Source organism: Dendrobates tinctorius, unplaced genomic scaffold (assembly GCF_039654945.1).
Source record: "Dendrobates tinctorius isolate UK_male_01 unplaced genomic scaffold, ASM3965494v1 ptg000029l, whole genome shotgun sequence".
Taxonomy (NCBI): domain Eukaryota; kingdom Metazoa; phylum Chordata; class Amphibia; order Anura; family Dendrobatidae; genus Dendrobates; species Dendrobates tinctorius.
In genome coordinates, this window is record NW_027361697.1 from 51,698,921 (window position 1) to 51,726,865 (window position 27,945).

Consider the following 27,945-nt stretch of genomic DNA (forward strand, 5'->3'; position numbering starts at 1 on the left):
GTGTACCGTTTCTTTTGAAATCTATTATGTAATTGTCTTTCATTTCAGATTAAAGGGAATCTGTCAACAGGCATTTTCTATGGAATCCGAGAGAAGCATGATGTAGGGTAGTGTTCCCTAACTCTAGTCCTCAAGAGCCGCCAACAAATCATGTTTTCAAATTTTCCTTAATATTGCACAGTCGATAATTCCATCACTGATGCCATACTAAGGAAATTCTGAAAACATGATCTGTTGGTGGCTCTTGACGACTGGAGCTGGGGGAGCCTGATTCCAGCGATGTGTCACTTACTGAGCTGCTTGGCTCACTTTTGATAAAATCCGTTTTATCTGCTGTAGATGTATCAGTGCTATGAATGCTCAGCTGTGTGTAACCCTGCCCACACCCCTGATTGGCATCTTCCTGTGTATACTGTCAACAAACAGCCAATCAATGGTGGGGGATGAGTTACAAAGATTAGCTGGACTACCTGGCACATGATACCTAGTCCTGCAGTGATAAATAATCACTTGCTGATATAACACTGATTGTATTGAAACTACAGCAAGATGATGAGCAAGCGACACATCCCTGGAATCAGGCTGTCTGCTCCTACATTATTCTGCTCTCAGATTAAATAGCAAGCTTTTTTTGATAGATTTCCTTTAAAGCTGCATTAATCATAACAGCTAAGTATATACAAATTCTGCTGTCTCCTTACTTTGTGTATATTTTCAGCATTGTATCCTATGGAGCTTATTTGCTTATAAGTAATCATAACTCTACAATTAATCGTGGGAAAGCCATTAGTGGTTTGTGCCAGTATATGCATTGATAATGCATTGATTAAAAACACCATCATTGTGCGTCTGATGAAGGGCCTGGTGCATGGCCACCTAAAACTAACGAGTTGTTCCCCTCTTTCGCTCAAGACCAGCACTGCTCAAGTGTATGGTGCTGCGTTACAATTCCTATAGATTACCAATCTCTGAATTGCAGCTAAAAATGGATAAGGGCTTCCTGAGCCCCCTTTTTCTCTAGGATCCCTCAGAGATTAAGCCTCCTCATCAGACACTGATGATATATCTAATCAATGTGCCATTAAAGCTTGTTGTGTGAAAAAAAAACTTTAATCTGCCTATGGCAATGCAAACAAATCTTAAAGTGGAATTAAACCTAATTAACATGTTTTAGATATTTTAGAGTTGATCATTACATTTGTATAATTTGCAATGCAATGGTGTCTTAAATTCCTATAAATAGTGCCATGGCCAATTAAAGGGAACCTGTCACCTGATTCGTTCTACATGAGAGATCTGTCAATCACTTCCAGTAGCGCCTGGAGAATGAGCCGGACTAGTCTTGCCTCCGGCTCGGGTCCCTGACTGGACCTTTAAAATATATTTTCTTTAGTGCAATGGTGCAGTCAGGCTCTGATTCTTGATGCTTATGTTTTGGGAAGCATGAATAATGTGACGGTTTCCCTATAATAAATACATTAGGTGCAAACCTGATGTTAGTAAAAAGCTTTGTAATCTTTCCATGTGAAACTATGGTATCAGTTGTTTAGTTCCACTTTAAATGGATATTTTAATAGGGAATCTGTCAGCAGGTTTTTGCCATTTAATTTGAGAGCAGCATGATTTAGGAACAGAGACCATATTCCAACAATGTGTCACTTGCTGCGCTTCTTGTTATTTCAATAAAATCAGTGATTTATCAGCAGGAGGTTATCACTGCACAACTAGTTTTCTTGTGCCATGTACTCCCCTTGCTCAGTGTAACCCCACCCCCACCACTAATTGGTAGCTTTTTGTCAATGTACATTGTACATTGACAGACCCCCGATGAACCCCATGCGAACGCGCGCTGGGGCGGTGAGTTCGGAGTTACACTGGGATCCACATGGCTAAGGATCAGTCCTGAACTAGCCACCACACCTTTGGCCTTTTAAAGGCGTACAGTATTAACACATTTATTCAATTTGGGTCCACTCCTCAGGAACCTGATTCTCCCGATCCTTTCACTATAATGTTTTGTGTTGACTCCCAGACTCGCTATACTTGAGTCCTTTACCAATCTACCTGTCGCTTTCTACTACTATTTATATTGGTGAAAAATATTTTACTAAATGTTGTTGTTTTATGTAGCAGTTATGACCCTTTTGTATTCATTGTAGACAGACTTTCTGACTTCATCTTTTTCAGTTTTCAATCAGTAGAGTGGGCAGGGTTATACAGAGCTCCGCAGTCAGAGACCTGCTAGATCTGTAGCAGAACACACAGGGGTTTTAAGAAAAACTGCAGTAAGAAGCCCAGTATTTTACATATAGCTGGAATCAGGATGTGTACCACTATATCATGCTGCTCTCAGATTGGGAAACAAAAACCTGCTGACAGATTTCCCTTTAATGCTGAAAAACCACTGAGTTTATGAATTTCCTGTGACATTTGCTTACAATGACTCCATTGCTTAGTAAAGCCATATTATGTGTTGCAATGTATTCTGCATTGAAAGTCACTGCCGAATGGGAAAGAGCATTGTACATATAATATCTGTAACCATGCTGGTAATCTGCTAACTAACAAAGCCTGGCCTAACAGATCTTCCTTTTGCAATATAGTATGCACCTGAAGAACTAATCGAATATGACTATGAGTATGGGGGAGCAGATTACAAGGAGCCTGACTTTGTTACAGAGACACCCATAATTGCTGAAGATTATGTAGTTCCGACTGAGGTATAGTACATATGTGTTGTGTGCACGGCGTGTGTCACTATCCTCTCATCACCTGCTCCAGTGTCATCTCAGTCCCTTTTCTCCAGCTGACCTATGGCCTCCTTGCTCTGGAAGTTGGGTGAAGTTAATGGCAGGTTCATTTTAGCAAAAAAAAAAAAAAAGGACACCCTCATTTGGGTAAATCCTTGTTACAGAAATCTATTACACACATACTGATATATTTGTGTTGTAGACTTACAGTTTTGGTGGCTTATATTCTGATATGATCAAGTGTAATTAATAAACCAGTCTTTGTAAGCAGTAATGATGGTTTCTGAAAGCAGTCCATAGGTTATTGTGTTATGCCACTGGTGGACAACCGGTTGACCAGTCTATTCGTTATCTTCACGAAAGCATTAAATTAGAAAATAAGCCATCAGTACCGGTACACAACCTGCCCTTCAAACTCTTCCTTACTCCAGTTCTTCATTCTTTCATTCATTGTCTCCATCCGGTCTTTCACCACATTTTTGCAGAAGAAGAAAGCCAGTTCCAAAACGAAGAAGAAGCCAGTTCCCCCTAAATCAAAGGGAAAACCCCAAAAGGTCACGCCCAAAAACTCATTTGCAGCTAAGAAGAAGAAGGGCAAGACCGTTTACCAGGCATCAACAAGAAAAAGAATAGGGGTAAAGGTAGCAAAGACATCAAGATCTTCAATAGCATCAGCCCCGAAGATCTGTGATCATGAGATATAAAATGCCCTAACCTCACTAGAAGTGGACAGAACCTCTGGCTAATACCATAACCTACACCTATTCTCCTACTTTTTGAACTGCTAACCTACAAGATATCAACATTAAATTAACAGATCCTTGTATTTTTCTCTCAGGCTAATGTGGTTGATTACATACCAGAACAATATGGAGAAGTAGACTATGGATTCCAGACAGATACCCCTTCTCATACAACTGGAGCCAATGAGGTAAAAAAAGAAATTATGAACATAGGTGGAAAGCACTTTTTCTACAGGTCTGTTACATGGATTGGTAATTTAACAGGATGATCAAATCTGCTAAGATTCGACTTCAGCGAAAGGCAAATTTCAGGATCCCTTAATCAGGAATATTCAATTTGCATCCAAGTTTTTCATGCAAATTGAAAGTCTCTTATTACGTAACCCCAGAACATAATGAACATAGTATGTAAAAAAATGAATATTTATCGTATCAATCGCTTGTCCTCCCACCCTTGCAAACCATTGTCTGGTCCTGCCTCCTTTCCTTTCTGTCTTGTATTATTGTGTGCGTCCACTTCGGCCTGCTTCACTCCACACCAGGGTTTCTGGCACTAGGTAGACCTTTGACGTCACTGTAGGCCATACCATCGTGGAGCAAGTTGTGAAGTCATAACATTACAACATGCGTTACGAGAGGCCTGGTCAGCACCTTGGAGAGCGCAAGTCGGGACATCACCACATGCGCCACAATGACATGATGCGCGTTGACATCATAGGCCTATTCGGCATCGGAAACAGTGTAAAGTGAAACAGTCCAAAAAGGATGAGTCCGACGGAAGGAGTCAGAAGGAGTCGGAAGGAGAGATGCGATGGACCAGGTTGCAGGGAGAATTGCACAAAATTCATTTTACTGTAGAATGCCAATTTTCGTGAACTTCATGATGAATTCAACTCTACTCGATTACATTTGCTCTTCTCTAGTAATATATTACGTCCGATTATCATTTTACAAATGTTACTATTGTGCTATGAAGACAAATCTGACAGTATTCTGCACCTTGGCTTTGGACTAGCATCGGTAACACAACACTACAACAATACGTTAGGTGTGATGAGCACTGTTGACATAAGATATGACATGTTTTATACCTTAATGACAGTGATTTTACCTTGAGGATTAACACAGTGAAGATCAGGTTTGACAGTAATGAAATGATCCTTGATCTACCTACTTTGCTCTCTGTTAGGTGGTAATGCAGTGTAGTCATCAGTTCTGTTTAGGAACATATCAGCAATGATTCAGATTGCTGTATCAGGTTGCTCGCAGCGCACACGCAAGGAGTAATGCTTATAATGTACTTTTCCACAGCAAACCGAGAAGGTTCATATTAATGAAAACTGATGTTGGGCAAAAAGGATTCAATAACGTATAGCGACCAATTTATTCATTCTACCATTTAGAAACCCAACAGATGACAATTTGCCACGGATTCGGCATCAGTTTTTATTATCAGCGGAGGTTCTTTGTTACCATCTCTTTGCAATTTGTTGATTGAGGTCTATTAAAACTGGCTGATACCATTAGGCAAACTTATCATCTAGAACCCCTGCTTTTTAAAACAGGATCTCAAAGGTTATATTTTGGTTTAGTTCAAGGTCAACTTTAATATATTTTCATACATTTAGTACCATAATTCTATGTATTAGTTTTTTTTTTAATACCTGTCACTAAAAAATAGTGTAACTTACCCAGAGGGACACCTTAAATAGTATGACTACTTTAAAAATGATGGGCAAAAAAAGAGTAAGAAAGGAGAATGTATATTAATTTATTAATGTATATTAATAGTAATAGACTAATATATATTACATGATATAAAAAATAATATTAATGTATAATAATTTATAAGTCTTCATTCATCAAAGTGAATTCTAGTGCAAAGCACTTTGAAAAATTGCAAAATTTTCACACAACGTTGAGTTGCACAAAAATTTTGAGACTTTTGCCATTTTCATACTATTTTTGCCCAGGTAAGATGCAGGAGTGATGCCACAGCTTGTCTAATTTGTGATAAGTTGTGACATACCTTATGCCAAAACTCTGACTCCATTTTCTGACTGGAGTAAAATTTGTGGCGCGTCCCACATCAATTGTCTTAATTAAGCAAGAGCGCCTAATTCCAACACTCCCACTCATCCAGACTGGTTTTGGAGAATCAGGGCCATAATGTTTTGTAGAAATGAGCAAATTTGTTCGGATTCGGGTCCGAATATGATTGGAATCGAATATTGTTTTTGCAATATTTGTCGAACACAGCCGAACATCATTAGAGTCAATAGGAGTAGAAATTACCGAATATGTTCGGACCCGATCATCAAACATACATTCGGTACGAATAGTGTTCAAATATGGCTCGAATATGTCAAAATCAGATTCGGGGCCAAAATCCGAACAAATTCGCTCATCTCTAGTATTTAGAACTTTCTGCCCCATTCTCTAGCACTGTGATATGTACCCTACTCGACAGTAGCTCTTCCCGGAGGATGGTCCACCGATCCTGAAGATGCCCGCTGATGGAAGTATGGCTTTTGAGATGATCTTGTCCATAATTGCTTTCCATTTTAGTACATCTTTTCTGTGCTAGCTTTGTGCAGCATAAGTACAAATGAAAAGCTTGGATTAAGCAGTTTCCATCTGCTCTGGCGCACTGCCATAATAGTGCATATGCCAGATGCCTCCAGCAGCTTCCATTTCAGCAGGGCTACCCTTAGAGAAGACATGAATGACAAGAAGGCAGTGCTTCAGAGTGCTACAGAATGGTGTAGTAATGCCGCACACTTTTCTGCCAATTATATGTAATGTGGCCAACCCCTTTAATATATTTGGGATAATATACCCAATATCTTTAGCTTTAAGAACCACAGCCAAATAAAATATGGTTTATCTAGTCATCGTGAGGACATTTATGAGCTTGTACTATGACTTACCATTTATCTGTAAGAAAAATTATCATTTGGTGAACATTGGAGGTCTTAGCATTGAGACCCCCACTAATCAGTAATGTATCAAGTATTCTGAAGACAGGTTATAGCTTGCATTTATTATGCAACTCCTTTAGAGACAATGAAGGCCAATTCAACCTTTGACTACACACTTAATATAGACTTAATTAAAAACACATGTGACATGCACACATATGAACAAGTCGGTAGGACACTGTTCATACCACCCACTGACTCAAACACAAACAGAGAGCACAGAATGACAATTGTGCAGAAATATCCTGCAGTAAAACATATACCAGTAGTCAGCAAGTGCTGATAAAAAGATGATAACAAATACAGGGTATTTAGTAGATACATTTTTTTGCAAAAAAATGTATACCAAGCTGCTCCACCGTGTCAAGGTAACCCCTATTGGAGCAGTCCCTATCTAATGTATTTAAAACCTGAACATGTGAACAGTGTCTAAATGAACAGGATGAAGACAGGTGCTTCCTGGTATGGGCACGTGGTGTAAGCCAGCTCTTTATGTGCATGTCACACAAGAGAGGGGTGGGGTCTCTTAAATCATGCATAGGCACAGAAAAAACTGGATTAAAAACACATGTGACATGCACACATATGAACAAGTTGGTAGGACACTGTTCATACCACCCACTGACTCAAACACAAACAGAGAGCACAGAATGACAATTGTGCAGAAATATCCTGCAGTAAAACATATACCAGTAGTCAGCAAGTACTGATAAAAAGATGATAACAAATACAGGGTATTCAGTCGATACTTTTTTTTGCAAAAAAATGTATACCAAGCTCCTCCACCGCGTCAAGGTAACCCCTATTGAAGCAGTCCCTATCTAATGTATTTAAAACCTGAACATGTGAACAGTGTCTAAATGAACAGGATGAAGACAGGTGCTTCCTGGTATGGGCACGTGGTGTAAGCCAGCTCTTTATGTGCATGTCACACAAGAGAGGGTTGGGGTCTCTCAAATCATGCATAGGCATGGGAAAAACTGGATTAAAAACATATGTGACATGCACACATGCACACAATACACACAAGTCGGTAGGACACTGTTCATACCACCCACTGACTCAAGCACAAACAGAGAGCACAGAATGACAATTGTGCAGAAATATCCTGCAGTAAAAACATATACCAGTAGTCAGCAAGTGCTGATAAAAAGATGATAACAAATGCAGGGTATTTAGTCAATACGTTTTTTTGCAAAAAAAAATGTATACCAAGCTGCTCCACTGTGTCAAGATAACCCCTATTGAAGCAGTCCCTATCTAATGTATTTAAAATCTGAACATGTGAACAGTGTCTAAATGAACAGGATGAAGACAGGTGCTTCCTGGTATGGGCACATGGTGTAAGCCAGCTCTTTATGTGCATGTCACACAAGAGAGGGGTGGGGTCTCTTAAATCATGCATAGGCACAGAAAAAACTGGATTAAAAACACATGTGACATGCACACATATGAACAAGTTGGTAGGACACTGTTCATACCACCCACTGACTCGAACACAAACAGAGAGCACAGAATGACAATTGTTCAGAAATATCCTGCAGTAAAACATATACCAGTAGTCAGCAAGTGCTGATAAAAAGATGATAACAAATACAGGGTATTCAGTCGATACTTTTTTTTTGCAAAAATATGTATACCAAGCTGCTCCACCGCGTCAAGGTAACCCCTATTGAAGCAGTCCCTATCTAATGTATTTAAAACCTGAACATGTGAACAGTGTCTAAATGAACAGGATGAAGACAGGTGCTTCCTGGTATGGGCACGTGGTGTAAGCCAGCTCTTTATGTGCATGTCACACAAGAGAGGGGTGGGGTCTCTCAAATCATGCATAGGCACGGGAAAAACTGGATTAAAAACATATGTGACATGCACACATATGAACAAGTCGGTAGGACACTGTTCATACCACCCACTGACTCAAGCACAAACAGAGAGCACAGAATGACAATTGTGCAGAAATATCCTGCAGTAAAACATATACCAGTAGTCAGCAAGTGCTGATAAAAAGATGATAACAAATGCAGGGTATTTAGTCAATACGTTTTTTTGCAAAAAAAGTGTATACCAAGCTGCTCCACTGTGTCAAGATAACCCCTATTGAAGCAGTCCCTATCTAATGTATTTAAAATCTGAACATGTGAACAGTGTCTAAATGAACAGGATGAAGACAGGCGCTTCCTGGTATGGGCACGTGGTGTAAGCCAGCTCTTTATGTGCATGTCACACAAGAGAGGGGTGGGGTCTCTCTAATCATGCATAGGCACGAAAAAACTGGATTAAAAACACATGTGACATGCACACATATGAACAAGTCAGTAGGACACTGTTCATACCACCCACTGACTCAAACACAAACAGAGAGCACAGAATGACAATTGTGCAGACATATCCTGCAGTAAAACATATACCAGTAGTCAGCAAGTGCTGATAAAAAGATGATAACAAATACAGGGTATTCAGTCAGGGTATCTACACTCTTCTGCATTCTTTTCTCCATTTAAAGGGAATCTATCACCAGGTTTTTGCCACCATATCTGAGCGCAACATAATGTAGAGGCAGAGACCCTGATTCCAGTGATGTGTCACTTATGAGCTGCTTGTTGTAGCTTTTAGAAAATCACAGATTTCTAAGCACTAGTAAACCTGCTGCCAGGTACTCCTCCATATTCATGAGCTCTGTTCAATGTCTCCCACACCAAAGTTTGGCAGCTTTCTGCCTATGCACAGTGTACACATAAAACTGCCAGTCAGCTGTGTGGGCGGGGTTATGCATAGCTCAGCATTCAGAGAACTGCTAAATCTGCAGCCCCATTATCATGCTGCTCTCAGATGGAGTAACAAAATCCTGGAACCTTTTTGCTGATGGCAACTATGCAAATAGTAAACCAGTAAATAAGTAGACATGCCATTACAAAAAGTGAATTTACGGGTTCTAGATGACAAATTTACCTAATTATTTGATCAAGAACTGTAAAAAAAACTGTAAAGGAGACGTACACAGTTTGTGGTGCTCTGATGGATACTGTGAAAGACTTTCTATTTCTTGCTTCCATATTCTATGAATACGCAAAGTTACCAAAGCCATTCTGATTCTATAACTCTCATCACGTCTACAAAACAGGAGGCAGCGATGAAAGTTATTCCATTGCAAGCTGGTAACTGATGTGCCTTCTTTTCTTAATGGCAGCCATTTTTGGCTCACTGTCTGCCTATGAACTGCAAATAGCAACATTTCGTAAAAGCACTTAGGCACAGTTCATTACCAGCTCGCCAGCCAAGAGATGTCTTGACACCTATCGCTTACTCTCTGCTTAGATCATCTGTGCTTGATCTATATCCAACCCGCAGAAAATGGAATAAACTTCTATGAAATTATCTTTTGGTAAAGATGTTTCAATTATTCTGAAAATCATTCTCTTAGATATAATTGACTTGCCGAAATTCCTAAAATGTTCTGATTCTGTTATGTGTTTGCTTTAAATCTGCATTCTGCATATACATAGATACAGAACCAAGTACATTTCCGCTAATGTAAATTGGAAGTTTAACTTCATAGAATCATGTGATAAATTGTCTGGGTTTTATAACTGGCATGTGCTGTCCTTCAAAATATCCTACAGCGGCAGATACAAGTGGAATGCACATTTAAAGAATATATTTAGAAAAACATTTGCGAATCAGCTATTTGCAGATGCTATAACAGCTTTTACTTAATAATATTTAATGAAGAGTATTGCTATGCCGCGAATTGTAAGCAGACGCTAGCTTTATAGGGGTTTACGCATCGCTTTGAAAGCAGCGGTACTAATTGAATTAGTAAATTTAAAGAACCATCAAAACCATCTAAGCCAACTAAAATTTGTAGAAATAATAATTTATGTTTCGCCTACTCGAAACTGTAAATTTGTACCGCTGCTTTACATTGAAATATGTTTATGTCGTCATCTTTTAATTTCTAAGGAGAACATAGTCACCATGTGCTCCCGAAATCTAATTAAAAGATAATGATGACTTAAAGCTTTTTAGGTTGTAGACATCTAAAGTTGCATCCATGCATCTAACGCTTTCACTAACCTTAAACCGTGTGTTCCTCCCACTTGTCACACCGACACTGATAGAAAATTCCTGAGGAGGAGACTCTGGTGGAGGAGCCATTTGTTGAGGAGCCTTTTCTGGAAGAGTACATAACTGGAGATGATTATGACTCAGACAAAAAACTGGTAGAGGAAACAGACTATGGGGTGAAAGCTGTAGAACCTACAGAGTCTGAGCCGGTGGTGGGAGGAGATTTAGGAAAAGATGATTTATATGAGTACACAGACTATGAAGAGAAAACAACCAACCCAACAACAGATGAATTTGGACCTGGGGTACCAGCCGAGAAAGATATCTCAGAGACCACCGTAAGTTATCAGTGGAACAGATAATATAAACTAGAAAAAGTGCAATCCCAAATGACTTACTGTTTCTCCTTTGGAAGGTGGGATTTATTGAATTCAACACTAGATATCTGCTTGAGGTTTACTTATCTACTACAAGTCTGGCCTACTTATCATAGAGTGATAGATGTACAACAAAAGAAGTCAGTACAACATGGCTTTAGTATAAGCAAAAATGATTATAAAATCTGTAAATGACTTAGTTAGTAATTCAAATGTCATAAGTAGACATTTGGAAAGAGGATCTGCTCTGGGTTAAAAGTAGCTATTTTGTGCACTTATTTTATTCCTGATGCTTCTCCGAGTGATCCATTTTTGGCTTAAATTACGTCACAAGTTTCAGAATCTTTTTTATGTAATATTGATTTTTACGGCTCTTACCAAGGGGCGACATTGCTCGCAGAGTAAAAATGCAGAACATCCTAAAGCCACTCCCCAAGAGAATCTGTGAACCATGCCCCTTTGTAAGCACAACAATAGTCTACTAAATAAAAAGATCCATATCACTGGAACTATATGGCAGATTTAAAAAAAAAAAAAATGAATACTTAGGAGAAAATTGGGAATATAATAAAAAAACCCGGCGAATATTAATAGGGTGACGGATCCTCTTTGAATTTAACATCTACTTCCAAGTCTGCTGTTGTCTTTTTGTGCTGAAATGTGACATAAACTTTATAAAATGAAGTTTTGTCTCTAGGTATATACAGTAAGGACTGTATATCTCCACTGTTTCAAGCATAGGCCTGCAATATACAATGGATACAATATAGTCAGCTTAAGATTTTTAAAGGGGTTGTCCGGGACTTTAACTTTGACAGCGTATCTTTAGGATAGGTCATCAATGTCTGTTTGGTGAGGGTCTGACACCCGGCACCCCACCCATCAGCTGTTCCCAGAGTCGATGGTGGCCGGAACTGCTTAGTTGTGGTACTGCACAGCCCAGCTCCATCGGTAGACTAGTGGCCACAGCCACAGGTACTGCACATCCACCCCCTATTGTGCTGTGCAGCTTCACATCTGAGCTGTTCCGGCCTCCGCCATCACTGGGAATAACTGATTGGTGGGATTGCCGGGTGTCCCACCCATACTGATCAGACATTGATGACTCATCCTAAGGATTTCATTTTCTTGATTTTTTTATCTTAAGGATAGGCCATCAATGTTAATGTCCCGGACAGCCCCTTTATTAGTACGCCAGTCTTATGTTATTTTTTGGGTCTTTGGTGTAGGACACCGCTATGTATTGTATAGTTGCTGAGAAGTTGGACTTTTTACAGCTAAGGTTAACACATTCATAAGAAATTATAGACAAAAAATAGTTATGGCTTTACTGGTTTAGTTCAAAGTCAGTGCCCTATCTAACTGATATTGGGGCATCTAAGTATGATACTAGGGCACTAAGTATCCCAGGTATATAGATAATTTACCATATTATTAATATGTGGCTTATTAAAAGAATACATACAATAAAAGTCTACTGCGATCGTTTCCCACTACATGATGGCATCACTGTTCACCAGTTGGTCACACAGGGAAGTCTTTACCTAGCTGGCTAGAAATGTGAAATACTGCAAATATAATTCATTCACAAAGGTTACTTTTGATAGAAACCATAAATGTTCTTTTAATTCATTTTTTTTTGGGAGCCTTACTGATAACTGTTTCTTGTTGCAATCGCTCTTCATGGTTTTGCAGGTGAATAATTATGGAGGATATGGAGAGAAGGGTCAGAAAGGAGAGCCAGCTGTTATCGAGCCAGTAAGTAAGATATTAGACAATGGCGGAGATCATGTGTCTAATCTGACAGTACATGAAGGTCAAATGTTTGCAAACAAACCTTATACAGATATAGAGTATGAGAAACAATAACAGGGGAGTACACAGAAGAGAGGGGACAATTGAGGAAGATCTGTATAACACCTTTGTTTCCCGGGTTAATAGGAGGTATCCATCTTCTAACTGACAGATGAGAGGTGACTACTGGGCCATTTCCCAGGTTTCCTTGGTGTGGACATCAATATAAATAAAAGTTGATGCCAACTTTAAGGGAGTTGTCCAGTCTAAGAAAAGCCTACAGTGACTCTATGTATCTTGGTGGTATTTCCTGATGAAGGGGGCATGAGACCCCTGAAACGCGTTGAATAAAGCCACTGTAAATCTATGACAATCTCCTGGAATTTATACCGGGGGGCAAATTCCCTTTGAATGTATGAATCATGACTGTGTGCTATCCTAATTGGGACACTATACCTCATATACCTCATCCGAGAGTGCAGTCACAAAACTGCATGTAAATTATTTGCAGTTGACTAGTCTCACCCAGCTTCTCTCAGTTGTCTGTTGAGATGAATCTGATGAGACTAGTTGGCACATGACCGCAAGAATGCAAATTGAATACTTGGGAGTCAGGGCACTGCCCACTCACATACAGTGAGCCCATCACACACTGTTACGGTCATCAGTCTGCAGTCACATAGAGTACAGTACTTGCAGACTATTCTTCCTAGACTGGACAACTCCTTTAACAAAGGCCACCTCATCTCTCTAGACCCCATAGAAACTGCAGGAGCTATCATGAGCTTAATTGCTCATTTACAGAGGCCAATAACAGGCCAGTTAAAAAACTTGGGCTATGAGAAATACATTTGACTGTCACTTATTGGACTGTTTACATTGGCCGACGAGTAATAATGGGGACAGAACAATTTCCAATATACTTCAATCCTTCTATACAGTGCATGTTGCCGGCAACACATCATCTGTTTATACCAGGATGATGTGCTGACGATACATGCATAAAAATGAAATGATCCAATCAGCAAGTGTTTTGTTGGGTCATTGAGTAATTACCGGCAGGTTTACTCCGGCAACTAACCGGGAACGAGGCTTCTTACGAATTGGAAAGACAGTTTTTACGTTGTCTACCTTCAAGGCAAAATTGCCCGTTCCAGTAATTGAAGCCTTTTTACAAGGCTTTATATAACTTTGTATACTCTAATGATGCCTTTCTAATAATATAATGGCTTGTGCTGTTTGTCATCATGGATTAGATCCTGATACACATTTGTTTTATACGCGTTTCTGCACCATCTTCTTTTTAATTTTGCGCACATGATATGTTGGTTACCATGAAATAAATGAATCAGAATAGAGTCATACGACGCATAGATTTAGTGCCATCAAAGTGTCTGTTCAGGGGCCTAGAAGACTGCTTAGAATATGGCTCCTCATATGGAAATGCACAATGACACAATAGATTATCTAATACTTTAATCCCCGGCCTAGCTGCTGCATCATCTGTTTTATATTACGCTCACACAAATCCTCAGTCAGTAAACCAGCGATAACATATTAGTCCGAACGCCTGAGATTTGTAAGCTGTGGATCTTGACATCAGGAATAGTTTAAATGAGCTGTATTGAATAATAACAAATGGAATATGATGTCTGGCTCTTCACGACTCTTTAGACACCTAGAGCGAATACCAATTATTTCACAGTGAACAGGCCACAGAAAAAGATAACCTTGCTTGTATTCACTCAGGTCATTCGGAGACTCAATCATTTTGACTTTCTTCTGTTTCTGTCATTCCTGATCCTGTACTTAAAGTAATTTTGACCACATGCTCCAAGTACAGCATCCTAAATAACATGATGTTGATGGATTCTACTCATTATGGCAATGCACTTTTTATTTTTCAGGGAATGCTGATTGAAGGACCCCCAGGACTTGAAGGACCCGCGGTATGTATTCAATTATTTTTCTAGAAACTCAAATATTGTTTATAGTCAGCCAGAAGAAAGTAACAAATCCCATCTACACTACGGAAAATTCTATTCCTTGAGTCAATGTACCTGATTGCCAAACTCTGCAGTCGACCACCATATGTCATTATTCTGCTTTTGCAGCCTGAAAACTATAGGGCATTTTTACTAAACTAAGCAGTCTTAAAGTGCCTCACATTTACCACAGTGGCTCCTGCGGTATGATGATTGGCGCAACCCGTACACATTTTTCCGAATTCAAGACATCATTTGATTGGCTTACGTTTGGGCACCTAAATTGGAGTGCAATTTGCAGAGGTGTGCGTAGAAAAACCGTGGGCCCATAGCAAAGATCCTAATTATGCCTCACCTCCTAAAACAATAATAAATTATTCTGCTGAGTAGTTAGGCTATGTGCACATGATGCGTTTTAGATGCGTTTTCATGGCGTCTTTTTATGTGCGGAAATGCTCCAAAAACGCAATGGAATACTAAAGCAAGGTAATGCAATGACAACCTTAAGTGTTGTGCACATGATCCGTAAATTTCCGTCCATATTTGCAGCGTTTTATTTTCTGCAGCATGTCAATTCTTTTTGCGTTTCTGCAGCGTTTTTGACTCAATTGACTCAATTGAGTCAGTCAAATCTGCAGCAAAAACGCATTTGTAAAAAGGTTTGCACATTTACGGCATATTTGCTGCAGATTTGCTGCCAAAAACGCTGCAGAAGTGTCAAGAAAATGATGTCAGAAGGAAGAAATAGTGTGGGCAGAGAATGTGTGTGAGCGGAGAATATGTGTGTGGGCTGAGAATATGTGTGAGTGGAGAATGTGTGCATGTCTGTGTGTCTGTCTGTGGGTGTCTGTGTGTGTCTGTCTGCGTCTGTCTGGATCTGTCTGCGGGTGTCTGTGTGTGTCTGTCTGCAGGTGTCTGCGACTATTTGCAGGTGTCTGTCTGTGTGTGTACCCATGCAATGAACAGCCCATAGTGATTGTACTTAGGCGTCGTCTGATGGGACTACTACTCCCATCCGGCTATGTCTTCTGTCACATATAACAGAGACAGCATGAGCCAATGATTGGAGAATAGTCTCATCATCCGGCGCCTGTGTTCAATTGTAAAAAAAATCTAAACATTTGCATAATTGCATATATATTCACATACATTATACATGCTCACCGAACACCTAATCCCAGACACTCGCGTCTCCTGCACGCAATCAAAAATAATAAACCAACATATACTCCCTGTCTGCCGTAGTCCATTTAATAACGAGTATCCCACGTTGATGTCACTCGGCCTCTGGCGATACACTGACAGGAGGTAATCACTCCCGCAGTGTATCACTGAGCTGCCGTGAGCGTTCACAGGAGTACATCAGCTAATCAGCTCTGGTGCTCTCACTTATGGCACTGCTGCATGAGAAAGTTCTCACACAGCGGTAGTGCCGTAAGTGAGAGCACCGGAGCTGATGAACTCCAGTGAACTCTCACGACAGTGCAGTAATACACTGCGGGAGCTATTACATCCTGTCAGTGTATTGCCGGAGAAGGGTAGAGCAGCCACATCTCATATCACATTGCCTCATATCCCCTTATACACAATATGATGGCTTAAAAGCCATCCTCAACCCCCAATCCACAGTATGTTGTTGGCCCCACAACCCTCAATGCACAGTATGATGGTCTCCTAGCTCCCTATACCGAGTATGATGAATCCACAGCCCATCTATACACAATATGATGGTCCCATAGCTCCCCTATACACAGTATGGTAGCCCTAAAGAGACCCCTTATACCGAATATGATGACCCCACAGCCCCTATACACAGTGTGAAGGCCCCATAGCACTCCTATGCACAATGTGATGCTCCAATATCATTTACAAATACTGACTGACAAAATGACTGACAAAATAATAAAAAGAAAACCATACCTAGCTATGTTCCCCCAATTCATTCCTCCGCTTTGTGCCGCTTATGAACTGAGGCTCGGCACAGTGGGCATGATCTACTGAAATCATTCCAACTGCTGCGTCCATCTTCAGACGCACAGGCTGAATGGAAAATGAAGGGATGTCAATACCATTGAACCCAGATGTCGGGCTTGAGGGGGGTCCTACTGCCCATTTTGCCATTGGAGCCAACCTATGTAGGGGTCCCATAGAGGATGCATGGTCTGTCTCTATGTATGGTAAGCCCCTGGCAATTTGGAGCATGTTGTCTCATTGCACACCTCTCTCATTTCCAGGAAAGCTACATACTATAAAGTCACAACTTTTTCACATGAGTTACAAATGGAGTTTAGTTAAATAAATAGATCTGATGTGACAAATTCTGGCAAATTGACCTAAAATTTGGAGCATTTATGCCAAATTCGAGGTAAACTTAGAATAATAAATCTGTTTTTGTACCTATGATGTCTTAAAAATAAAATACATTATTATATATATTACCATTTAATATATCAGAACAGAATTTAATAAATTGCTATATTCCCTTAGATAAAATGTTGAGTAAACACTTTATATTACTTACCTTGTACTGATCCCAAGCTACAGCCTCAGGCTCGCGGCACACCTTTTAAACTTTCTTTGCTGTCTGTCAAGGACTTCCATAGGAAAAACAGAAAAGTGGGATTCAGACAGAATAATTAGGCAAAAAGAATCCAAACCTGCAACTTTAGAGTTCTTTTGAGTATTGACCTTTCTTCTAATGGCATCCGTCTTCTAAGATGGACACAATAGTAGTCCACATTATTGGTTCTGACTTAAAAACCATCAATGGCAGAAAAAGAGGTGAAACGGAGGCCAAAGTTTCACACTATAGTTATTGGCTCCGAGTGGTGTGTTTGATCTTTCTTACAAAGATCCTAGAAATAGGATAAACCATCCTAATTCTATTATACTGTGAGAAAGGTTTTAGTTACGGTATGTATTTTCTATTAGCATGAATTATTGTTAAAACTTCTATAACGTCCGGACATTATAGGATAAAATTTCAGTTTCTATTTGTATGGTATGACATTTATATTTTTGTTGTTTTTTAGGGTCTTACTGGTCCTCCTGGTTTGCAAGGACCATCTGGCCCATCTGGAGACCCTGGTGAGAGAGTAAGTACCATAAACAATTACCGTCACATGCTTACATAATATGCATTTTAGAACAAAAAATACTGTACATTGTCCCATATTTTCTTAGACTGATGTAAGAACAATGATAGTTGGAGTGGTTTGCCTGAAATTCATTGAAAGGCATATTTGAAAGTCAAAAATGAAATCTGTACCTGCAACAAAAAGGCAAAAATTTGCACTAAATATTGCGCCAGTTTTTGATTGTTTTTGGTATGCAGGTTAACAAACTTGTTTTAAACATGGAGACCACATTCACTTTAGAGACTACACCCCCTTTAGAGACCACACATGCATTAGAGATCACACTCATTTAGAGACTACACCTACCCATTCATCAGAGATCATTACCACTCTTTAGAGACCTCACCTCCTTTAGAGACCACACATGCTTTAGACACCACATCCCCCCTTAGAGACCACACATGCTTTAGAGACCACATCCCCCTTAGAGACCACACATGCTTTAGAGATCACATCCCCCTTAGAGACCACACATGCTTTGGAGACCACATCACCCTTAGGCTGGGGTCACCTCGTTATGGCAGTCCGATTAACGGACTGCGTTACACCGCGGTATAGCGCAGTATAATGCAGTCCATTAACTCTACCATTGACCCCCATTATGTGGTGCATCGCGACGCATGCCGTAAACGGGCATTGAACGGGCTGTGTTAACGCAATGTGAACCTGGCCTTAGAGACCACACATGCTTTAGAGACCACACCCTTTTACACCTACCCATTCATCAGAGACCATTACCACTCTTTAGAGACCTCACCTCCTTTAGAGACTACACATGCTTTAGAGACCACATCCCCTAGAGACCACATCCCCCATAAAGACCACACATGCTTTAGAGACCACATCCCCTAGAGACCACACACGCTTTAGAGACCACACACCTGTAGGGACCACACCCCTTTAGAGACTGCACCTACCCATTCATCAGAGATCATTACCACTCTTTAGAGACCACACCCCTGCTTCACATCATTTTCCTCATATTCATTTTTTTTTTCATGAAGCTAACAACTAATTGTGGCACATGTTAAGATTTGATGACATTTTTGTGCAGCTTACATTAAGAACTGGGACAAAGCACTTTTTAATTGTGGGACCTTACACAGTACTTACAATGTAACCTCATACTTACGGTGTGACTTAATATGTTATTCCTCCTTAGGGTCCACCTGGACGTCCTGGACTTCCTGGTGCTGATGGTTTACCTGGACCTCCTGGGACTATGCTAATGTTACCTGTAAGTTAATATATTTGCATATTATACTCCACGTATTATATTTTTTCAGTTTTTATTTGTTCACAATATATAAAAAAAACTTACGTAGTTAAGAAGTGTAATATGGTATAACCAAAGTCCACACATTATTTATAGGAGTTATTTCTGATGTAGCTTATACCTGCGTAAATCTAGTGCCATTACTTTCCACTGCAAATGTTCTTTGGAAAAGGTTGAGCGGCACAGTCCATGGACAGGAGTGTGCATTTACACTGGCTGAATATTGCGAACAATCGTCCCTGGCAATTCTCATTTCCCAAAAGTCAGCAGTGTAAACAGGCGTCTGATTAAGCAAATGTTCATTAATTGGGTGAATTGATTTTAAAACTTCCTTAAAAATCATCGTTCTCGGCAGCACCTCATCCTGTGTAAACATGACATGTGCTGAAAACAATGCGTGAAGCAGCCAACATAGAAGCGTTACACCACACACTAAAAAAACTAGTAAAATTCCCAAAATGGTTGCTGAGAAATAATACATGCAATGACCACCTATTTATTGCATATATATGGGAGTCAAAGGCAACTAGAAGAATGCAAATGAATGCAAAAAATGCAAGGATAATGGGTTATAGACCGGTCTATTATGTGTGGTCTTGTAAGCGTAGTCCACCTGTCTATACAGGATATTCAGCAGCTGCTTATCGGTAAACATGTAGCCAGTCGTCATTCATTTAATGGCTTCCATCATCTGGTGTACACCCACCCTAACACTATTGTCTCATTCAATCTATCACATGTACAAAAAAATCGATACTCTGTTTCTGCCAAAGTATAAAAAACACTGTGGATACAAGTGCATATTCTTGATAGGTGAACCAGCGTGTGTACATTCTGACATTTTCTTTATTTTGTCTTCTAGTTCCGGTATACTGGGGATGGGGAAAAAGGACCACCCATATCTGCTCAGGAAGCTCAAGCTCAAGCTATTCTCCAACAGGCCCGTGTAAGTAATTAATGTGATCTAGTAACGTTGCGAAACAAACATTTGCCAAAAAAGGAATGAGATCTTTTTATTTGTTTGTTAATATACTTCAATTTAGTGATTCTATTTTTTATTTTTGCTTAGATTGCTATGAGAGGTCCTGCTGGGCCAATGGGTCTTACAGGAAGGTCTGGTCCCGTGGTAAGTAACTCATTAGTTATTTTTACATTGACTTTTCTTTGTTGTAATTTCACTTTTTTGTATTGTGCATGTTCATTCTTTGAAGCAGCAATCTTCCATCTGCAGGAGCACATTGCTCCTCTGCCTTCCAACTGGTTGCAGTAGGTTGGCGCACTCTTGAAGACTCTTGGAGATTGACAGTTCAGACTAGAAGCATGGTGGTGACGATGGTTCACAACTGAGAGTTATCCCATTCTGCTAGCAGCAGGGGCACAGATGCTGTCTAGAACCGGCTTCAGAGTGTCACCTGCAGGATTGCAGGTTTTAAAACATAAAGCAGCGTGCGCTCCTTGCCTACATACTTGTCCATTCTTAGGCTGCAGAGGTGGTTGGTAACCAAACAATAAACAGTCCACCAAAAATATAAAATAATGTATTTTTTAGGAGAGAATTTTTAATAATAAGAAGACTGAAATGCTACTTGGTTTCACGATATGAGACGACCCCTTTAAATCTTATGACCTTTGCATGGGGAACAATGACCAACTGTAAAGATAAAACACTGGGGAGAAAGTAGCGAAAAATAGTGTGTTATCCAAAAAAGATCAAGATATTTAGATCAGATTATGCTAACCTGATCCATAGTAGTATGCGTTTTTAGTTTGCGATGTTCAGCTTCTACGGATCCACAGATTATAAGATAACCAACGAATATCTGTGTCAAAGTGTCAAAGGAGTTTTGTGGATAACTCCAGCGCTGCTGACTTATTAAAGACATCAACCCAAGAATGTTCATTAATAAATTTACGTTTTTTAATTCAACGCGTTTCAAAGTGACAAGCACTTTCTCTTCAGGAAACAACCACAACAAATGCAACTTGTGGTTTTCTCCTGAAGAAGAAGTACTTGTCACTTTGAAACGCGTTGAATTAAAAACCGCAAATTTATTAACGAACACCCTTGGATTGATGTCTTCAATAATCAGCAGCGCTGGAGTTATTCACAAAATTCCTTTGACACGGATAACTGTTTAGATGGCGTTTAGATGGGCACTGGAAAATCTGTGATGTGGCCTAGCTAAATATGGCTTTCTGTAATGCGGAATACATGCATATGTATACATCAGGGTCCACACACATGGAAAATCCATGTCCATGGATCCCGTTCACAGAGTACTTCGGGGAGATGTAATCAATCTTTCTGCTGCCATCTGGTGCAGCCATCAGAACACAGGAAAGATTCTGGAGAAAAATAGGCCGTGTTTCATATAATCCACAAAATTCCTCAAAATGCTACAACTCCAAAAAGTTGTACTACTATGTCTAATGATGTTAGATCTCTTGGTGGTTTAATACTATGTTTATTCCAGTATATCCAGATGATAAATATTAATACCAGCATTATATCTCAAGAACATGAAGCTTACCCACAGCCCTGAATAGGAAATTATAGCAAAAAATGCTTGTGAAAACTATGTGATAAGGCCCTGTTCTCACTGCAGTGAGAGTCTAAGTATATTTGACATACAAAACAATACTGCTTAAGGCTATTTCATATTATTCACATCAAAATGACAGAAATTGCTACAATCCCCATTATAAGCCAATGAGCTTTGTTGGGGTTGGTGGCATCCATTGTACGGTAGACCCAAAAGAGAGCTGAGCCTTCCCTTGTAAGTAGCAGCTGTGATGTTAGTGTGAACATAGCTTACCTCACATGGGAATTTGCAACGTTGATCAGAATAGTTGTCATTTACCATTCCCAATAACATATATTTTAAATATCCTAAACCGAGAAGTCAAAGGGACTGATTCATCAAGACTAAAGTAGCACACCGTCGTCATATTCCGGTCATGCTGGAGAAGATGGCGCCAAATCCATTGCCATTTAATGAATTCGGCACCACTTCTCAGTGGCGTGCACCTCCGTCAGTCAATCACTGATTGAAGTAGTATTCCTGGAGTGCACTCATGAAAAATTTGACTGATGGGTGTCACAATTCAAAAAAGTTGTATCATATCTAAGGATAGAGTCATACGGCCATAAAACTTGTAACGCAATGCTAGGACTGGCCAGTGGCTCTCCCTACCCATGCGTGTCAGCCTGTATTTCTATGCAGCTGTCACACTCAGGTCGGGAGAACCGTCGGCCAGTCCGAGCATTACGTTGCGATTCCCATCCGAGATATATGGCCGTTTGACTCTTTCCTAATGGTGAAAGATCTATTATAACACCCTATCCCACCCTGGCTCTTCCCCAGCTCCAGCCCATTTTTGCGGAGCTGATTCACACTTAGGTGAGAACGCCAAAACTTCCACATTTTGTAACTTTTACATCAGCCCCCAAAGAGTTAGATTCACTTATATAATAATAAAAATAATGACATCATTATGATGATGATTATGTTGATATTATTATTATTGTACCTTTTCAATATATGTAGTTAAGTTCATAGTAACATGTAAACTATGTTTAAATAAAGCCAACAGATTTCAATTTCTCCCACTTAGCGTTAGGAGCTCCCCCTATATACTGCTGCCACATTGTAGCTGTTTAGTAAACATTAAACTGTCAGCACAGATAATACCGTTCCTTGCCACCGCCATAATCTGAATAAATATCCCATTGCCTTATGTGATCTGAATGAACTATGCATTCAGCTTTGGCCTAGTTTTCTCTTGCTTTTTCATGGTCTATTAACTCATAATAGAAAATTTATTTTCACAAAAGTTTTAATAGGTCTGTCGGCATCCAAGCAAAATATATTATTTTTGGAGCCCTCTCTATTTACAAAAGAAAAAAGAAAGTTATTGATTGTGGTCGTTAGATGTGAAATTAGCATTTTTTTTTTTTTTGAGCCATTTAATTAACACTTTGGTAGAGCGTACGTAGCTTTGCATATTTTATCGGAGAGAATTTGAATCTATTGTATTGAAAACAATTCCGTGACCCATTAAAGTGTAGACGTGACGGCCGCATTGATTGCAGCTACAGTGTTATGATTAGACATTTTGTCTAATGAACTTTATGAGCTTGAAAGAAATGAAACCGGCAATCGAGTGCCAAAAAACACGTAACTATTAGTCGCAAATGGCAACGTTTGACTCATAATCTAACAACTTCAGAGAGTGAAATGAAATTTGATTAAAACTACGTGAGTAATGTTGTTGTTTGGTTAGGGCTCAGTTCACACTAATGCATGCGTGCTATGTGCCATTTGGCATAATTGAATCAAGTGAGCTTTCATCTATGTAATGGAGCAGACACTACTACATGCTGTAAATTCTTTGGCCCGTGTAGAAAACCACATATAGCCACACACATTGCTCACATTGAATTAAAGATGAGGGACACGCCCAAAAAACAATCGTATAGTCCATAAAGCAAGCAAGTAGGGCTAAAAAGGGTCAGCAGAACAACATCCACTAGATGCAAAGGGCGGGTAAGACCTAGTGTAACAGTTAAATAAGATGATCAACATAATCATTCTAAGGCTAGGTTCACATTTGTGGATGGCCGAGCTGCGGACTTTCTCCGTGAAGCTCCGCCCACTGCCGCACCTCCTCTGGTCAGCTCCACCTCCATCTGCATGCTGCCTGCGTACCTATCTTTAACATAGGGGGCGCAGGTCGTGTGGATGTATGCAGATGCCTCCGCATGCGTCGTTTTGACGATGCGGCGACCGCATCAAATTCCAACATGTTGCGTTCGACGTGGGTCAACGCATCATCAAAACGACGCAGGCGGAGGCATCCGCATACATCCGCATGACCTGCATACCCAATGTTAAAGATAGGAACGCAGGCCACATGCAGACGTAGGCGGAGCTGACAGGAGGAGGTGCGGCAGTGGGCGGAGCTTCACTGAGGAAGTCGGCAGCCCTCCGCAGCTCGGCCATCCGCTAATGTGAACCTAGCCTAAATTAGATCCAGAAGTAATCCCAGAGTCAAATATCCCATATGTACATGGAAATGAAATAATGTGCTCTGTGGGGTGGGTGGGCTGACCACGAGGGATTCCACTGCTGCACTCTGCAACGTATTTGTTTCATTCCCATATGTCCTTTTCTGCATTTTTAGCACCTATTGGCGCAATCTATTTCTAATGGAGGTTCTGCTTTGAGTATATTATTTTAATTACCTGTACATATGGGATACTTGACTCTGAGATTTCTTCTGTCTGGCTTTCATCAGATATATTAAATAATTGCAGAAATGTCTGCATCAAATCTTCAGAATGTGAAAAGTGACACAATTTCTTTCCCAAAATAAAAAAAAGAAATCAGCAGTTGTTGCAATTAATGAAGTTTTCTGAGTTTTTAATATTGATGACTTAGCCTTAAGGGAACCTGTCAGGTACCCCTTGCCTCCAGAACCACCTGCAATTGTGTCTACATATCTAAATTCTCTGCCTAACAGTCCCTGTATTACTTTACACACATATACAGATCTTTAGAAAAAGTTTTTCTAAAATCTGTTCAGGACATGTAAATGAAGCCTTTGAGCAGTCGATGGGGCGTTATTGTCCCCACACTAGTCGGCCCATTCAGCATGTTATAACGCCCCTGTGGGCATGGTAGCATAAGTTGCAAGCACTGGTGTCATCGCCAGTGCTATACATACCTTGTACATGTCCCGCTTCCAGAGAGGCGCACTGCGCACGATTGGAAGCCTTCTGCACTTTTGATCGTGCGGAGTGCTCCTCTCTGAAGCCGGCACACATACCACTGGCTTTAGAAGAGCAATTCAGTAAGGGAAAGAAGTCACATGCATCCGCAAGGTATGTATAGCGCTGGCGATGATGCCAAGTTATGTTACCACCACACTACAGGGGTTTGACAACATGCTAAGTGCGCCGACTAGTCTGGGAGCACTAACCCTCCATTGTCTAGTCAAAGGCCTCCTTTAAATATCATAAACGGACTTTAGAAATACTTTTTCTACAGATCTGTTTATGTGTGTAGTGTAATGAATTGACTGTTAGGCAGAGAATTTAGATATGTAGACACAACTGCAGGTGGTTCTGGAGGTAAGGAGGACCTGACAGGTTCCCTTTAAGATGGCTCATTATTGGGAATCTGTCATCAAGTTTTATACTTATAGATAACTTGGCTGTGTGATATCAATCTGCTAAGGTTATCCTGCTCTATGAGAAATGCTGACAGATAAGAGCGCATGTTCAATGTGACAAGCTCCCTTTAACATCAGAGTGATGGGTGTCCAAATCAAGGTTTCCCCCACTGATCAACTGATATTGCAGATCTCTGCTGCTCAGTGTCATTCAAGTGAATGGTACTGACCTGCCGCACCAGACATTACCTCTGCCAAATGTACAGAGCTGTGGCTGGTAAATAGGGAAAACACTGCAGCGCAGGGCAGGATTGCCATTGTCCCTTCAATCAGCTGATCGGTGGGAGTGCTGAATACCGACACCTAGAGATCTGGTTAGGCCATCAATATTACAGTCGCAAAAACCCTATTAACACTGGCCTATTAAGGTGATTAAATGATTCTAGTCTCATATTAGTTGTAGTAGCTCAGAGGCATAGCTAGGGGTTCAGCTGAGGGGGGATGAAACATTTGAGTGGGCCCCTAAACAGTAATCCTGATTACAATAAATTGATTGCAAAATAATTGATTGCAAAATACTGATGGGGCAACTACTCACAAACTACCAATTCATGGAGGGGGTGATTGCTTTGTATTAAAATTGCACACAAGAGAAGGCTTGTTCAGGGGGCTGGTTACACACAGGTAGTGTACAGTGTCTGGCTTACAGTCTATTAGTGATGCCCATACTATTAGATTAGGTGGACTGCCCAGCACTATATCAGTGAACCCTGTGAGGACAGAAACCCTAGTTTACAAGGCCAACATTAATGGGCTTGGCTACACCCTGAATAAAAATATAATGTGCAAAAAAATATTTTATATATGGGATATTGGTTGATATTTTGGCCAAAATACACAAGCTTGCAACCCTCGTCAAGGGTACTCATAATTGTGAGTCCTAACACCAAAATTAAAAGCAAAGCCGCAGAAAAAGGAATTAAAAGGAAACAGTATTTACCCATCCATATGCCATATGATGACATATAGTGGTAGATACCAGTCCTACAGAACTAATGAGAGATTACAGTACAGTTAGATATAGTGACTTATTGATGATGTTCTTTCTGGTGGAGTAGTTCACTTATCCAGTCTTTTCCATCTTGCTCAGTCCGACATGGCAACTTTTTCAGCCGGGACTCATCTGCAGAGATTACAACAAATACGCACTTGACTTCTCACACTTCCAGAACCGTTCCCATCTATCCCCAACCTGCACAAACTCCTCATCCTAAAGAGGATACCCAAAGAGTGAGCGACTGCTGTCCTATATTTCCCGGTTCCTGCCCCTGCTGTTTGGCACAATAACAGTGCTCCTCTTAGTACCCCACGTAAAAATGCCCATTACTGTGCCCCTACATAGTAATAAAATTAATGTCTCATTTTTGCCGTCTAGATGATAAAACTGTCCACTGCAAAATATTAATGCAAATGTCATAGGAAACTGTATCCGCATTTTGACCCTTTTAGCAGCAACAATACTGTGAGAGCCCCGGTAACAATAATGCTTCTTAAGAGTTCCCCAATGTACAGCTCCTCTATACACATTATGGTGGGTCCACAGCTCCCTTATACAGAGTAGGATGTCCCCACAGCTCCACTATATACAGTATGATGGGCCCACAGGTCTCCTATACACATTATGATACCCCATAGTTCTTCTATACATAGTATGATGTCCCCACTGCTCCCCCAAAACACAGTATAATGACCCCCAAAGAAGCCATTACACTGTATAATGTCCCCACAGTAGAATCCACACTATATGATGGCCTCCACACTGTATAATGGCCTCCACACAGGAGTCCCCACACTAGCCCTCAAATCGTATAATGGCCCACACAGTAAGCCCCAAACTGTATAATGTCCCCCACATTAGCTTCCACCCTGTATAATGGCCATCATGATGACCCGCAAACTGTATAATGACCCCACATTAGCATCCACGCTGTATAATGGCTTCCCCACATTAGCCCCCAAACTGTATAATGGCCCTTACTTTAGCCACTAAACTGTATAATGGCCCCCACATTAGCTTCCATCTTGTATAGTGGTCTCAATAGCCCCCAAACTGTATAATTGCCTCTGCATTAACCCTCAAACTGTATAATGGCCCCTGAATTAGGTCCTACACTGTATAATGGGTCCAACATTAGCTCCCAAACTGTATAATGGCAAGTGCATTAGCTCCCAAGCTATTCAATGTCCTCCAACACTTTATAAGGGTCCCCATGGTAGTCCCTACAATGTATGAGGGTCCTCCAATGACTTCAGAGTCCCTCATTTTTTATGATGCACCCACATGTTTTAATGAAAATAAAATACATCCTTTACTCACCTATTCTAGGATTCTAATGAGTCCTCCACACGGACCAACACACTGTCATCGCACGCACAGCACGTCAGAGTCCCTGTCCGGAGTGATAATGTCACCGAACAACAACTCTGACATCCCGTTTGTGCATCGGCACCTCAGCCGTTCTATAGACCGCAGGTTTAAAGTGACCTGTGGTCTACAGAATGAAAAGCGGTAACGGTAGTGCAGGGAGACCGTGTAGTTCTGCTCTAACATGAGGGGAAACAGCCATCATCCACCGCTGTACCTTCTCTCCTGCGTCCGT

General features: G+C 40.5%; 1 protein-coding gene across 1 annotated transcript in view; it reads left to right on the forward strand.

Annotated features, from left to right (window-relative positions):
* Window positions 1–27,945, forward strand: part of COL11A1 (collagen type XI alpha 1 chain) — a 248,884-nt gene that overhangs the window by 101,765 nt on the left and 119,174 nt on the right. The window contains exons 6-14 of the mRNA XM_073571713.1: window positions 2,604–2,720; window positions 3,589–3,681; window positions 10,596–10,880; window positions 12,615–12,677; window positions 14,621–14,662; window positions 17,731–17,793; window positions 18,998–19,072; window positions 19,974–20,057; window positions 20,181–20,237. Coding sequence (XP_073427814.1) covers window positions 2,604–2,720; window positions 3,589–3,681; window positions 10,596–10,880; window positions 12,615–12,677; window positions 14,621–14,662; window positions 17,731–17,793; window positions 18,998–19,072; window positions 19,974–20,057; window positions 20,181–20,237 — 879 coding nt within the window. The remainder of the gene's footprint in view (window positions 1–2,603; window positions 2,721–3,588; window positions 3,682–10,595; window positions 10,881–12,614; window positions 12,678–14,620; window positions 14,663–17,730; window positions 17,794–18,997; window positions 19,073–19,973; window positions 20,058–20,180; window positions 20,238–27,945) is intronic.